Source organism: Geotrypetes seraphini, chromosome 1, assembly GCF_902459505.1.
Source record: "Geotrypetes seraphini chromosome 1, aGeoSer1.1, whole genome shotgun sequence".
Lineage (NCBI taxonomy): Eukaryota > Metazoa > Chordata > Amphibia > Gymnophiona > Dermophiidae > Geotrypetes > Geotrypetes seraphini.
The window spans coordinates 117,460,895-117,477,391 of NC_047084.1; the positions used below are offsets into that span (position 1 = coordinate 117,460,895).

The 16,497-nt window shown below is 44.1% G+C and overlaps 2 protein-coding genes across 3 annotated transcripts in view; both read right to left on the minus strand.

The window, feature by feature from the left end:
* Window positions 1-4,215, minus strand: part of LOC117356808 (CMRF-35-like molecule 4) — a 44,714-nt gene extending 40,499 nt beyond the window's left edge. For both annotated transcript variants that reach the window (XM_033936530.1, XM_033936520.1), the window contains exon 1: window positions 4,095-4,215. In XM_033936530.1, the coding sequence (XP_033792421.1) occupies window positions 4,095-4,134 (40 nt within the window). In that variant the 5' untranslated portion in view covers window positions 4,135-4,215. The remainder of the gene's footprint in view (window positions 1-4,094) is intronic.
* Window positions 4,216-7,753: 3,538 nt separating this feature from the next.
* The window catches only part of LOC117366660, an 89,557-nt gene continuing 80,813 nt past the window's right edge, over window positions 7,754-16,497 (minus strand). The window contains exons 12-15 of the mRNA XM_033958307.1: window positions 15,202-15,302; window positions 11,938-11,990; window positions 10,749-10,889; window positions 7,754-9,361 (exon numbers count right to left, since the gene is read on the minus strand). Of these exons, the coding sequence (XP_033814198.1) occupies window positions 9,218-9,361; window positions 10,749-10,889; window positions 11,938-11,990; window positions 15,202-15,302 (439 nt within the window). The 3' untranslated portion in view covers window positions 7,754-9,217. The remainder of the gene's footprint in view (window positions 9,362-10,748; window positions 10,890-11,937; window positions 11,991-15,201; window positions 15,303-16,497) is intronic.

The window sequence follows — 16,497 nt, forward strand, 5'->3', positions numbered from 1 at the left end:
AGTAGTCTCCACCTCCTTCTACTACCTTCGCCAACTGAGAAGGATCAAACCCTACATCTCCACACCTGACCTGGCCCAACTCCTCTACGCATATGTCCTCTCCAGAATGGATTACTGTAACTCCCTATTTAATGGACTAACCAAAAATAATCACAAGCGCCTCCAACGGGTCCAAAATGCAGCTATCCGCCTCCTACACAACCTCAACTACCATGATCCCATCTCCCCAGCACTCCGCGCTGAACACTGGCTCCCAATTAGCCAGCGCTGTGCTTTCAAGGCCCTGGCAATAGCGCATAAGAGAATTTATACCACCACCCCCTCCTACATAAAATCCAAGCTTCCCATCTACACCCCCACTTGCACCCTCCGCTCAAAATCGTAGATACGCCTATGCATTCCACCTGGAAGGTCCCTCCTCTCAGAAACTGCCCGCAAACGATCCTACAGCCACTTCATTCCACATCTCTGGAACCAACTCCCCCCTCAACTCAGACTACAGAACTCATTATTGACGTTCCGTAAAATGGTAAAGACCCTCCTCTTCAACTAAAGGTCACCCTCAGTCTACATCCCCCCCTTAAGCCCCACCTCTCTCTTCTCTCTCCTGTCTATCTTCTCCCTAAATTTCAGTATAGTCCTCTCTCAGTCTGTACTCTGATAAATTGTATCTAAACTCAAATAACTTGTACTTAAACTAAACTACTTATACTTAAACTCTACTCTTAATTTGCTGTATACTCCCTGTATTTAAACTACTGCACAGTCTTGTATGTCCAAACATTTAAACCTATTGTATATCTTATATGTCTAATTACACTCCATTGTGTATGTTAACTTGTAGACCGTTCTGAGCTACTGGGAGGACGGGATAAAAATCTAAATAAATAAATCAAATATCCAGGTTCAAAATGGGGCCAAAACGAACAACAAAAGGAAATCCAACAAAATCTGCAGTAAAAAGCACGAAAGCAAACCAAAGAAAAACTGCAGACAAACGTACAATGATACTGGCTAAATTTATTATATCAAATAATTGAGTGCGGTTAACATTACCATCTTAAAAGAAACCAAGGGAACCGACACGGTCTGTGTTTCGGTTAACATGCCTTCGTCAGGGGTCCCAGGTTGATAAGGTATTAATTGAAACCGCAAACAAAATAATTTTAGCCTGTGCGAGAAATAATCACTGAAGAAAAATCTGTGTGTGAGCTCCTACGTAGCCACACAGGCAGGCCAGCAAGAGCAGTGGGGCACCTTAGAGGGCACTGCTGTGAACTTCACATAAAGGGTGTCTGGTACACATTTCACCATAACCCCCTTATAATGTGTGGTGAGCCCTTCAAAACTATATCCACCTGTCTACCACCCCAATAGCCCTTATGGCTCCAGGGTGTAGAATTTGGGGGGGTTTTGCTGGGCTCACATCTTCCACCATCAATGTAGTGGTTAAAGTGGGATATAGACTCACCAGGTAACTCCACACACCTACCTGCTGCTCTTCTAGGCTTCCCCTATACCAGATGTTGCGGTTCTAGAGATAGGTACGCGTGTACTGTTTTATTCGGATCTTTGAGGGATGGGAGGGGGGTCAGTGACCACTGGGGGAGTGTTTTGGGGCATCCAGTGGTCAGTTTGGATTACAGTTACTAGATTTGATGTTTATAAAATCCGGCCCCAGGGCCCCATCCCAAGGTTCCACCCAGCCTGCCCCGATCCGCCCACATCACACCTCGTTTCGCCCCAGCCTCACCCCCCAGCCCCACTCTCTCAAGGGCTTGGAGTCATGTTGGGAGGGCATCAGGTGTGGCGTGATGATGTCACACGCATGGGCAGATGCCCTCCTGATGATGTCCTGCACTGGAAGCTTTTCTTAACCTGGACAAAGTGCCGGGTTTTGAAATGCTGTTTGGATGCCCGGACAGGTCCTCTAAAAGAAGGACTTATCCGGGTAAATCTGGACGTCTGGTAATCCTAGTTTGGGTACCTTTGTGGTACTTAGATACTTCTAGAACAGGCCTAAATCATATCCTGGGCGTCTTGGGAAATGTTTGATCACTGCAAGACATCCAAGGCTTGAGCCCAGCCAAAAAATGCAAAAGATGCGCTTCTAACATGCCCCCTTAACATTTAGATGTCCTGGAGGGTAAATGACCTGTAAGACATCTAAAAATTTAGTTTCAAAGATCAGCCCTTGGATGTTCTGGTGATTAGAACGTCCAAGTGCCCTTTTATGATGTCTTTTAAATGTCGTTCTTTTTTGAAAATGAGCCCCACAACTCTTAAACTTAAGAGTATAAATGCTTTCTGCCCATTATTCAGTGCTATTTAATTGGCCAAGAATGGTTTCTGGCCGGTTAAATAGCACTTGGAGGAGAGTGTGGCCCAGTGGTTAGAGCTACAGCCTCAGTACCCTGAGGTTGTGGGTTCAAACCCCACACTTCTCCTTTTGACCCTGGGTAAGTCACTTAATCCCCCCATTGCCCCAGGTACATTAGATAGATTGTGAGCCCACCAGGACAAACAGGGAAAATACTTGAAGTAGCTGTATGTAAACCACTTTGAGTGTGGTTGTAAAACTTCAAAAAAGGTGGTATATAAGTCCAAGTTTATTAAAATCTTATTATCCCACTCCACGGACATTCCTTCTGGGTGGCTTACAAGTCCCAATCCCTATCTCTGATGTCATAATGCCTGGCAGAAACCCAAAGAACAGCAACATTCCAGAGCTGAGCTTGTGATGTCATAATGCCTCATTCCACCAATGCCTAAGAGCCAACCTCAGCAGTGATGTCACAGTGTTCTATACTGGGCTCACCTCTGACATTGTATTGGAGGAGAGAGTGGTGCAGTGGTTAAAGCTACAGCCTCGGCATCCCTCCATTGCCCCAGGTACATTAGATAGATGGGGGTGATGCTCCTGGGGGTTTCATGTGTTTCTAGGGAGGTCAGAAGAGCTGGGGGTGGGAGTGAAGGAGGGGGGTGGCAACATATCAAGCCAGGACCCAGAAGGCTGATATTCTGACCTGTGCCCAGTTAACTTGCCAATAAAGCTGTTTTGATGGCCTGACCTTATGTGGTTACTTGGCATGTCAGGGTCTAAGCGACGCTGTTTCTGCTCCATCCTAACTCTTCTTCTGGCCCACCCATAGGTGGTTGGAGAGGTACTCCAGTTGCACTATTAAGCTCTGTCCAATATTCACAACTCCACATAACTCCAGGCCATTTAAAAAGCTTTGAATACATCAGGTCCCCTTGTATGTTTTCAACCTTTGATTTGAATTTCACTAATTTTCCCAACCTGGGCTGATGGCAAGTCACAGTTCAGGTACAATGTATAGATCTCTGATCAATAGGACTTAGAAGCTGAGGGAATGAAGTGAACCTGGTGGTCTTGAATGTAAATCACCTTGAGCTATTTTAGTAAATACATAGCTTACATTCAGGTACTCAAGCATTTTCCTGTCTGTCCTGGTGGGCTCACAATCTATCTAATGTACCTGGGGCAATGAAGGGATGCCGAGGCTGTAACTTTAACCACTGCACCACTCTCTCCTCCAATACAATGTCAGAGGTGAGTCCAGTATAGAACACTGTGACATCACTGCCGAGGTTGGCTCTTAGGCATTGGTGGAATGAGGCATTATGACATCACAAGCTCAGCTCTGGAATGTTGCTGTTCTTTGGGTTTCTGCCAGGCATTATGACATCAGAGATAGGGATTGGGACTTGTAAGCCACCCAGAAGGAATGTCCGTGGAGTGGGATAATAAGATTTTAATAAACTTGGACTTATATGCCACCTTTTTTGAAGTTTTACAACCACACTCAAAGTGGTTTACATACAGCTACTTCAAGCATTTTCCCTGTTTGTCCTGGTGGGCTCACAATCTATCTAATGGACCTGGGGCAATGGGGGGATTAAGTGACTTACCCAGGGTCAAAAGGAGAAGTGTGGGGTTTGAACCCACAACCTCAGGGTGCTGAGGCTGGAACTCTTATCCACTGCACCACTACTGAGGTGAATTTAATAAATAAAGAGTGTTGTCCAAAGTCAGCCTTGTAGCTGTTTAAAAGAACACATCAAAGTCTTACCAGGCAAAAGGATCAAACTGAAAATGCAGAAAAACTTCATTCTTCTGATCGCTGCTTCTCTCCTCCGGCTGCCAAATATTCATGAACTTCCTTGTTCAGAAGGGTCTCAGATGGGTCACTGCTGGCTTTTCTCCCCACAAAAACTCTGTAGGGTCTCTGGTGGGTCCCTGTCGGTTAACCTCTTGTGCTTTGTAGGGTCTCTGGTGTGTTACTGCTGTTAAATCTCCCTAGAGCAAGGTGTGCTGTTTCTTGGAGGGATCCAGGCTGCACATCGCTCTCATCTCTTTGCTTTGAGATCTTGGGACTGGCTGAACAGAGTTTCAGTTACACATTTCCTTTATGCCGCAAACAAGGGAAAAAGGGAAGGAAGTCTGTTTTGGAATGCTTGTAACGTAGCTGTTGTGTGGCAAATTGTGGTTTCTTTCAACAGTTAGTGATATCACCGACAAATCTAAATGTAGGCCCTCGTGAATACTCCTTGGATTAATGGTGTAGTACAATTTCATCACCTAACAAGAAACCTGAGAAATAGCATCGACATGTCCCTTTCATAAATCAGATCCTCCAGCAGCCAGGATGGTCCCGAGGCAAGCTGGATTCTGTGATACCTGTATCAACAGTGATGGTCTTCAGTTCCCTCTTGAGACGCCATTGGATCAGTGGTCTTTGCTCATTTTTACGTGGGGGCTAATCTGGATCCAAAGGAGCTAAAGGAGAGCTGGCAAATACCTTCCCATGTGAAGCCATAAGACTACTGGCCAGTGTAGGTCAATGACATCCACCCCACCAACCTGCCTTCAAAACCTTTTATTGGGTGCATTATGAAATAAACAAGTTGATTTTCCATCAGTGATCTTCATTGTCCATTCCCACTTCCTTTTGTACTGTTTTATACCCGTGGGTTCTCTGTGCTGTTGGACTTATTGCTGTTTTCTTGCACTTCCAGGCTTCAACATCTCTAGGTGATGCTAAGCACCAGGGACCTAGGTGTCGGTCCTGGAGGCCACCTAACATCACCTAATTTTTTGTTTTGACATAGTAACATACATAGTGAATAATGGCAGATAAAGACCTGAATGGTCCATCCAGTCTACCCATTAGTTATACCCATTAAAAATACACGATTAAATTAACTTGTCTCTTCTTTGATATTTCTGGGTCATAGACTGTAAAGTCCACCTGGTCTTGTCCTAGGTCCCAAATGCTGAAGTCGCCATCAAAGCTCACTCCAGCCTATCCAACCATCCTGTTTGCAGGAAATCTACCCTAAAGTCTGGCCAGTAACATCCTCATGTTCCAAATTAGTGGAGTTCCTATTGATGCCCTCCCCAGCCCATCCTTATCATGCCACTTTGAACCAATTAAAAACCCTTAAGTTATTCGCCAGTAGGCACAATCTAGGTGCTTGCCGGCGACGAACTTTCAGTGGCTTTTCAAGAATCTGGCCCTTATTCTCCATTTAATTATGGGCCAGATTTGGGGGAAGTCAAGGGTGGGCTTAACCTCCCTCCCTCCTATATATTTATCCAGTGGCATTCAGTATTTTTATTTTTTTTTAAATGACCACCCTAATATTAAAATTAACACACTAGCATAAATGGCCTTATAAAAATGGGCCTAGTGCACAGGAAAGACCGGCTTAAGGGTGTGCTAAGCCAATTTCTCAGTAAAAGATCCCCATAACTGTATATCATATGTTTAAATATTACACAGCTAAGAAATAAGGGCGTTGGCTCGTTCGAATGGCTGTCTAAATGAGATGTGGTGAGTTCAATATCGACTATTGTCATTTGTGCTTATGTTATCGCTAACAATTGTAAGAAGGATTTTGAGAATGTTTATTTATTGCATTGATAGCTCATCTATCACCTAAGCGGGAGACAAGAAAACCAACTCGTCTCCAGTCTTATTCCCATCATCACATTAGACATAAGCAGGAATAGATCCCCACATGGGTCTACTGGGCCCAAAGGTCAGGGTGGCCCTTCTCATTATCAAGGTGGGCTTTGCATGGCAGCAGTCAAGGACGTGATAAATCTATTTACAAACTCTGCTCAAACCCTGACATTTACCATTTATTAATGCTCCTCTAACACTAACAACCAAACAAAATATTTTTTCTTCTTCTGTCTACAAATATTTACAGAGATGACATTTCGTACTCTGTGCAACCTACTTCTGACTTCTGGATGTCATTTATGTAATTTGTGACTGACATGTTGCCGGATACTGTCGATACTGTTATTAAATGTAGGGTTACCAGACTTCCGGGAAAACCCAGACATGTCCTATTTTTAGAGGACTGTCCAGGTGCCCAGATGGACTTTCCAAAGCCCAGATGGGCTTTCCAAAACTTTGCCTAGGTTTTGGAAAGCCCTAATGAGCTCCAGCCGCATGTGGAGGGCCTCTGAGCATGTGCGGATAAGATAAGACCAAAAGAATAGCCCAATGGTCCATCAACCCCAGCAGCCCGTTCTCACGGTGGCCAATCCATGTCACTAGAACCTGGCCAAAACCCAAGGAGTTGCAACATTCCATGCTACCGATCCAGGACAAGCAGTGGCTTCCCCCATGTCTTAATAACAGACTATGGACTTTTCCTGCAGGAATTTGTCCAAACCTTTCTTAAAACCAGCTATGCTATCTGCTTTTACCATATCACACATATCCGCGCATGCTTGAGGCTCTCCAGATGTGGCCGGAGCTCGTCGGGGAAGAAGACAAGGCTTTGAGGAGTGGGGCTGGGTGTGGAACGAGGTGGGGATGGGGGCAGAATGGGGTAGTTAAATGGATTGCAAGCCTTTAAATGGCACTGCTAAGCGCAACTATCCTTGTGTGATGGATAGAAAAATTACATAATTGGCAATTCCAGCTGGGAAGGGGGAGGGGACCCTATGTGCTAGTTAGCCCAGGGGTCCACAAACTTGTGATCAGTTCCTAGACATAGAAATAACTGTGTTTTCTGCTGCTTCCTGAATTCACATATTGATCTCCTTGAAGTATAGGGAATGAGTAGGAAGTTTTGGTGTTGTTGGACAAGTTATGTATTGCCACGTGCGAGCTGTTTGTGAGTCTTATTGTAGGACTTGAGAAGTCGTCCTATTGGTTAACACAGCGCAGCACGCTTATATTTGCATCAATGCCTACCTTAATCACCTAAACGAGCTTTAACAAGCTCATAATTGGGGGAAAATAATTGATTAAGGCCTGCCCAACGCCTACATGAGCGTGTGGGGGTAGAGACAGCGGTAGGCGCTGCTAGGTGCGATTCTCAAAAGAACTTAGGCGCCTGCAAGGCAGGCCAGTAAAACCCTGGCCTACATTACCAAAAAGCACGATTCTGTAAACGGCACCTACGTAGGATTGACACGCCACTGACACCTATTTTCATGGTGCCTGCTGATTCAGGCGCGTTGATAGAATCTGGACAACAGTGCTGGTTATTTTTACGCTTTTCTGGTAGTTAAAAGGCTGACACTGTTTACTTCAGTGCAGTAGTTTTGAGCAATGGCCCATTGATTGGATTATCCGCTCCAAAACTACTAGTCGCATATGGTTACCAGACGTTCGGATTTCCCACTTTATCCGGATTTTGAAAAGCCTTCTCAAATCGCGTCAGGCAGGGAGGAAGTTCACGCATGCGCAGCTGCCATGCAATGTCACACGCACGCATGGGGAGATGCCTAAGGCATCTGAAGCCCTTAGGAGGGGCCTTAGGTGTCTGAGCCAATCAAGACCTTAGGCCCCTTTCTGTGCATCACATGATGCACCAAGGAAGTAAAGACCGACATTTTGGATCATTGGGCTTTGGAGCTGGAGGAACTGTGCTTCCCTCCTGCTCCTAAATTCTGAAAAAGGTACTGGGGGGGGGGAGGTTGGGGGTTTAGGGGAACATCCAGTCACAAGAGGGAGTGGGCATCCCTCATGCCTTTTTTGGGGGGAGGAAGGGTAGGGTATGGTTCGGGGAGGCACCCAGTGTGAGAGGGGCCTCTGTTGGCAGGAGTGAGGGGGTATTCCTCCTGCTGATTTTTTCTTGTTCGGGGTGGGGGGGTCAGCAAGGAGTGAGCTCCCTCCTGCCCATTTTTTCTGGCATTGGGGGGGAGGGATCTCCGGTGCCAGTTCATCGGGGGAATGTCATGGAGGGCCACCATTGGCAGGGGGAGGCTTTCTTCTTTTTTAAAGAGACAGATATTGTGCATGTGTAACACACCCAAAACATATGTCCATAAAAAAAGGGTTTCCTGCCCCTAACAGTTGAGTGACAGGAAGCTTCCCCTGTCTCTCAGCTGTTCAAGCTTTCCCTGCCGGCTCTGCGTATGGCGAGAGTCGCTCTCACAGTGATCAATTGGACAGGAGAGATGGGGATTATGACGAACCTCTGTGCAAATTATTTGCATGCTCTTTTAAAATCGGCCAAAAATCGGATTGGAGCGGACACATGCGGTCTTACCAATCATATTTAGTGCATCTAGCTTAGTCTCTGCTCAGGTAGGGAACACGTATGCATATAGGCTGTACAGTAGACACATGCATTTCCCCAAACAAGGTGATCAAAAGCAATTTAACATATTAGATGAGAGCAGATAAAGACCTGTACAGTCCATCTGTCTGTCCAACAGGATAAACTCATAAGGTATGATGTGATACTTTGCAAACTCTTGCACGTTTGACCTTGATTTGTCCTTGCTATTTTCAGGTCTGCCCAGCACTGGCTTTGCTTCTCAAATACTAGGGCTGCCATCTAATCATCTCTAAATTCATTTGGGTCCATGCCTTCCACGCAGGGGTCCTTTATGTTCATCCCATGCATTTTTTAATTCTGTTACCGTTTTTATCTCTACCACCTCCCACGGTATTTTAGCTGCAGAAATACCTTTTAGAATTGGCCCCACTCCCTCCTTCAAATATGAACAATTCAAAGGGATGCACATTGAGAAAAATAATCACAAGTATAGGAATAATTTTCAAAGTGAAAGTCTCCATAGAAGATTCCTTTGAAAATGTGGGACTTGCCAAGCATCAGCAGACATTTCCCCCCGTTTCTGGTCAAAGTCCAGATCCCTGGAGCACTCCACTATTCACCTCAATGATGTGAAATAGTAATTCTGTGACCATGCTTTATTTTAATGGGGTTTAATGGCAGAGTAAGTGACTTCTGTTGGCGTTTTCTCCTGTGGAAGTCCGGTATCGGTTGTATTTCCCAGATCTGGATTTACAGAGAACCTCAAAGTGGAATAGGGAATATCATCGCCTACTCTGGAAGTTATCTGAAAGAAAAACATTCTTGGTTAAAAAAAAAACTAACACGATTAAGAAGAAAAATAATGTGATACATTAAACGCTCTAAGAACCCCAGACAAAGGTGAAAAACCTTAGAATGACATAACAGAGTATGAAGAGCTGCAGGTTTAACAGAGGGAACTGCCACTCCGTTTTCTTCTCCATCGTCCTCATATTTGAAGTTCCAGGCTCTTTTAAAGGCTCACCTCTTCATAGAGGCCTTCTCATAAGAACATAAGAATTGCCATATTGGGACATACTGAAGGTCCATCAAGTCCAGGATCCTGTTTCCAACAGTGGCCAACCCAGGTCCCAAGAACCTGGCAGAAACCCAAAGAGTAGCAACATACCAGAGCTGAGATTGTGATGTCATAATGCCTCATTTCACCAATGCATAAGAGCCAACCTCAGCGGTGATGTCACAATGGCTCAACTGTCCTGTACTTGGCTCACATAAGAACATAAGAATAGCCCTACTGGGTCCATCAAGCCCAGTATCCTGTTTCCAATACTAGTCACCCCAGGTCTCAAGTACCAGGCAGAAACCCAGAGAGTAGCAACATTCCAGAGCTGAGATTGTGATGTCATAATGCCTCATTCCACCAATGCCTAAGAGCCAACCTCAGAAGTGATGTCACAATGGTTTGATTGTCCTAGACTTGGCTCACATAAGAACATAAGAATAGCCCTCCTGGGTCCATCTAGCCCAGGATCCTGTTTCCAACAGTGGCCAACTCAGGTCCCAAATACCTGAAGTACAGAAACAGTTTATACCAGTCGTCTCAAACTCAAAGCCTTTGCAGGGCCACATTTTGGATTTGTAGGTACTTGGAGGGCTTCAGAAAAAATAGTTAATGTCTTATTAAAGAAATGACAATTTTGCATGAGGTAAAACTCTTCATAGTTTATAAATCTTTCCTTTTGGCCAAGTCTTAATAATAATATTGTCATTTATAGGTAAAGAGACCTATGATCAAGAAACTGTTTTATTTTACTTTTGTGATTAGGATAAACATACCAAGGGCCTCAAAATAGTACCTGGCAGGCCGCATGTGGCCCCCGGGCCGCGAGTTTGAGACCACTGGTTTATACGGTACTTGTACAATTACCTCCTAAAACAACACAGCAAAAACTTTACATTTTAATGGTGTTTGTTTTCATTTTAAGAACAGTCGATATCGGTTCCTACTATTCTATTGCTACTCAACTAGGATAGGAATTTAAGATGAATGAATTATTGGCAAGCTATGGTTTGCCTGGCTTGCCATAGATTTTCCAGTCAATTTAGAAATGCCTTTTCCCATTCATAGAAATAAAAGATAAACAAGACAAGCAAGAACCTAATATCTTATGATTCTTGCAGCGATTCCATACCATGCACTGGCTTTGAATCTCTTCACCACAGGACTGTGGCTTTCCTGAGACTGAAACGGATGCGGTGCTGCTGTCCAGGCTGGGGGCTCTTGGCTTTCTTACAACCGAATAAAGGGGGCATTCCACTGTATCGCTGGATGTCTGAAAAAGAAAAGGCCCCCAAAGAAATATTGACCACAGATAATGTCTTAACTCAAAGATGAATCTTCTCTTTCCTGTTTGAATGTTTTCTGCTGAATCTATTATGATGGCAAACTAATTTCATGCAGTCAAGACCAAAATATGATTGAACCTAAAAACAGAGCACTCAGGCAAACAGAACAGTCCCTCGCCTTGGGATACAAGGAAAGGCAACCAAAACAAGTCTTTATTAGAAACAGTAAGTCCCAAAAAACAGAGGCCAGAGTGCTGATGGAATTAGAGGTCTTGGATCCCATTCACTTTGACTTCGGTTCCCAAACCTTTCTTCTTAATGTTTCAGTCAAGATCTAGGACAAAGTCCTCAAACCAGCTAAGAGAACCTCACCTAAGTTCACCTACGATATGCTTTAGGTTATCCAAATTGTAATGGAATGTGTGTACACCAAGGACTCCTTTTACGAAGGCGCGTTAGGGCCTTAATGCGTGGAATAGTGCGTGCTAAAATGCCCCGCGCGCTAGCCACTACCGCCTCTTCCTGAGCAGGCGGTAGTTTTTTGGTTAACGCGCACTAATCTGGTATGTGCGCTAAAAACGCTAGCGCACCTTTGTAAAAGAAGCCCCAAATTAATGATTTATACCTGAAGATTACCCCCTAAAACAAGCATCAAAAGCGCAACATTTTAATGGTATTTGCTTTCATTTGAAGAACAGTTGATATCAGTTCCTGCCATTCTCGTGCTATTCAACTAGGACAAAATTTTAAGATGAATGAATTATTGCCTGGCTTTTTGTAGATTTTCCAGCGGATTCAGGAATGCCTTTTCCCATTCATGGTGTTCATTAATTTCTGAGCATGTAAACCCTTTAACTGGCAAATAACTGATTGTTCCAAGATTTACTTGCATATGAAGAACCCTACCTAACTCAACTTTCAGCACAGGTTAGACCATCCCCTGAGGAAATCTAGAAATCTGGGATTAAAATGTTGCAGTTCCATTCAACGACTCAACAAAGACCAGGCCCTACCATTGTGTTTTGATCTTCTTACCAGGGCGGAGGAGGTGGCATTCTCATTACTGCTCGACACTTCTGGTACCGTGCCTAAAACAGTTGGACAATACATCAACATTCAGCTTTAGATTTTTGAAAAATCAGAATATCCCCCTCACTGAGAACATGTCAAATAAGAGGATATTCATCTGAAGCAGAGGACTATGCAGTTAATAGGGCTGGGCAATCATTTGTTCATTGGGCAAAGAGGGCACTCTCTTTCCCAATGGTTTATGCATGCATGATGTTTGGCAAATTGCATACTCTTTAATGGGTATGCCATCTTTGCACATATTGGCCTAGATTGTATAAATGACGCCTAAAATAGGCACCTAAATTAATTAATTAAAAGGCTTAATCTTCACCAATAGTTAACAATTAGCACCTTGTAATTGATATAAATTGCTCTTGATTGGATGGTAGAAACATAGAAAGATGACGGCAGAAAAGGACTATAGCCCATCAAGTCTGCCCACTCTACTGACCCATCCTCTTAAGTCTATACCTAGTGACCAATTCTTCAGATCGACCCTCGTAGGGATCCCACATAGGCATCCCATTTATTCTTAAAGTCCAGCACGCTGTTGGCCTCGATCACCTGCACCGGAAGCTTATTCCAACGGTCAACCACTCTTTCTGTGAAGAAATACTTCCTGATGTCGCCATGAAATTTCCCGCCCCTGAGTTTGAGCGGATGCCCTCTTGTTGCCGAGGGTCCTTTGAGAAAGAAGATATCATCTTCCACCTCGATACGTCCTGTGATGTATTTAAATGTCTCAGTCATGTCTCCCCTCTCCCTACGTTCCTCTAGAGTGTAAAGCTGCAATTTGTTTAGTCTCTCTTTGTACGAGAGACCCTTGAGGCCCGAGATCATCCTGGTGGCCATCCGCTGAACCGATTCGACTTGGAGCACATCTTTACGGTAATGTGGCCTCCAGAATTGTACACAGTATTCCAGATGAGGTCTCACCATGGTTCTGTACAATGGCATTATGACTTCAGGCTTCCTGTTGACAAAACTTCTATTGATACATCCCATCATCTGCCTTGCCTTAGATGAAGCCTTCTCTACTTGATTGGCAGTTTTCATGTCTGCACTGATGATTATTCTAGACCAATGCCTAACAATGAAGGAACAAGTGGATTCCCTATTCAGAAAAGGTTTCCTTACTCTCTGGAAACTCAGAACCATTAAATCATACTTCGATACATCAACATTCAGAATCCTAGTGCAATCCCTCATACTGAGTCAGCTTGACTACTGCAACATCGCCTATCTAGCAATCTCACAAAAGAATATGAGATGTCTCCAAATAATGCAAAATGCTGCGGTCAGAGTTATCTTCGGGCTGAAGAAATTCGACCACGTGACACCCTACTATCGGCAGCTGCACTGGCTACCAACGGAAGCCCGAGTAAGGTTTAAATTTGCCTGCCTCTGCTTCAAAGTACTATACGGCCTGACCCCCAAGTACATAACGGACCTTTTCGCATTTTCTAATAACAAACTCAAGAGAAACACACACCCAAAACTCATTTCCCCTCCAGTTAAAGGCTGCAAAATGAAAAAACACCACGAACACCTTCTCTCTCACCAAGCAGTCCTATGGGGCAAAGACCTAGACCAACTGCTTTCGCCCACTACATACAGGGAATTCAGGAAACGCCTAAAAACATACCTGTTCCAGAAATCCCTAAACAATTGACCCGTTCTCCCTCTCCCTCTCCCCTCCCTATTCCACCTGAACTTACAGCACTGTTATAAATATAATCTGTTATCTTCATCTTATCGTAACTTTACATTGCTATTTATCCCCAACAGGTCCTGTCGGACATTACCTACTAAAATGTACATATTACATTTTCGCTCAGCAAATTGTATTTCTATACTATTGCCTCCTGAGGTCTCTGATCTCTGTATTTCCTCTGAATATCTACTTATTGTATTTCACTGAATGTCCAGCACTCTTGATTGTAAACTGCCTAGAAGTTGCAAGATTGTGGCGGTATAGAAGAATAAAGTTATTATTATTATTATTACTCCTAAATCTCGTTCTGCTGAAGTCCTAGTTAAAGTTTCTCCATTCAAGGTGTAAGTTCTGCAAGGATTACTGCTACCGAGGTGCATAACCTTACATTTCTTAGCGTTGAAGTCCAGCTGCCAGGTCGAGGACCATCTTTCCAATGTAAGCAGGTCCTGTGCCATACTATCCTGCAAATTGCATTCACTTACTATGTTACATAGTTTGGCGTCATCGGCGAATAATGTTATTTTACCCTGAAGCCCCTGAGTCAGGTCCCCTATGAATATGTTGAAAAGGAGTGGATCCAGGACTGAGCCCTGCGGTACTCCGCTGTTCACCTCTGATGTTTTAGAGAGGGTACCGTTAACCACCACCCTTTGAAGTCTTCCACTTAGCCAATCATGGACCCATGCAGTTAGTGTCTCTCCTAACCCCATCGATTTCATCTTGCTCAACAGCCTGCAGTGTGGAATGCTGTCAAAAGCTTTACTGAAGTCCAGGTGCCTAACTTGGTAAACACCTACCACTTTGAGGTAGACACCTAGTCCAAGGCGCCTACCAGAAAGTAGGTGTGGTTAGGGGTTGGATTATAGGTGTGATTTTCATGTAGATGCCTATTTTGGACTTAGGCATGCAATAGAGTAGACACTCAGGATGGTGTGAATAACATGAAGAAAGACCTGGCGAAGGTTGAAGAATGGTCTGAAATTTGGCAGCTAAAATTTAATGCTAAGAAATGCAAGGTCATGCTTTTGGGCTGCAAAACCCGAGGGAACGGTACAGATTAGGGAGTGAAGAGCTTATGTGCACGACAGAAGAGCGGGACTTGGGTGTGATTGTATGTGATGATCTTAAGGTAGCCAAACAGGTTGAGAAGGTGATGGCGAAAGCTAGAAAGATGCTAGGTTGCATAGGGAGAGGTATGGCCAGTAGGAAAAAGGAGGTATTGATGCCTCTGTATAAGACTCTGGTGAGACTCATTTAGAATATTGTGTACAATTCTGGAGGCCACACCTTCAAAAAGATATAAAAAGGATGGAGTCGGTCCAGAGGAAGGCTACTAAAATGGTGTGTGGTCTTCGTGATAAGGCGTATGGGGGCAGACTTAAAGATCTCAATCTGTATACTTTGGAGGAAAGGTGGGAGAGGGAAGATATGATAAAGACATTTAAATACCTATGTGATGTAAATGCGCATGAGTCGAGTTTAAGCTGAACATTGCAATTTTCCTTACTTACCTTTCTTTCTCCTGCATTTAATAATTAAAATCACCACAACGAAGCAAACCAGAAAGATGACTGGAATCACAAAATAGAAAATCTTCACTGATGAAGAGGTCCTGAAAGGGAAAGATGCAAACTGGTTTCTGTTTTATCAAAGGAGCTTCTCACCCCTCACCCAGAGGCACGATGGATATGCATGAGATGGATTTGCAAATAATGAGTCTCCAACGTGTTGACATTTATCTCATGCATATTCATTCTGGTAATCTTGAAAACTTTGGTGCTCCTCTAGTTGCAGGTTAAGAATCACTGGTGCAGTGTGACAGTGAGACCTGTTTCAGGAGACCGTGTTGTGCTTAAGAACATAAGAACTGCAGCTGCTGGGTCAGACCAGTGGTCCATCTTGCCCAGTAGTCCACTCTTCTTCGGTAAATACAGACGCAGGGCAGTTCTATAAGGACATTAAAAAATTAGGAGTCTGATATGCAAAATGATTTAAATTGCCAGTCTGTGGCTAGCCAGTCAGGGCCAATATTTATCAGCTTGCTGGCTAAGTTCAGCAACCAGAAAGACCCAACTAGAAAACAGGTTTATCTTTGGCTGCTAGCACTTGGCTGGCCAGCCAAGGAATATTGCCTTAGCCAGCTATGTCTCAGCTGGCCCAAAAAATCTTGCCACCAACCGCGGGAGATAGTTGCCAGTCTCTTGAATATCAGCCTCTTTCACTCGCTGGAATTCGTTGCCAGAGAATATGGTGAAATCAGTTAGCTTAGTGGGGTTTAAAAAAGACTTGGATAATCTCCTAAAAGAGAAATCCATAGGCCATTATTGAGTTGGCTTGGGGAAATCCACTGCTTATTCCTAGGACAAGCAGAATAAAATCTGTTTTACTACTTGGGATCTAGGTAGGTACTTAGGACCTGAGTTGGCCACTGTTAGAAGCAGGATACTGGGCTTCATGGACCTCCAGTCTGTCCCAGTAGGGCAATTCTCATGTTCGTATGTATTGCGATTATCTCTTTTTATAATACTCAAGCGCTGATCAAATCCTCTCATATTGACCTTCCAGAGGGTGTGATAGGACAGAGTACGATATTGGGGTTCAAGAAGGGATTGGATGATTTCCTGAAGAAAAAGGGGATAGAAGGGTATAGATAGAGAATTACCATAGAGGTCCTGGACCTGATGGGCCACCGCGTGAGCAGACTGCTGGGCATGATGGACCTCTGGTCTGACCCAGCAGAGGCACTGCTTATGTTCTTATGACCTCTCACAACTCAAAACTGACAGACACTATTGCTGTTTCAAGAC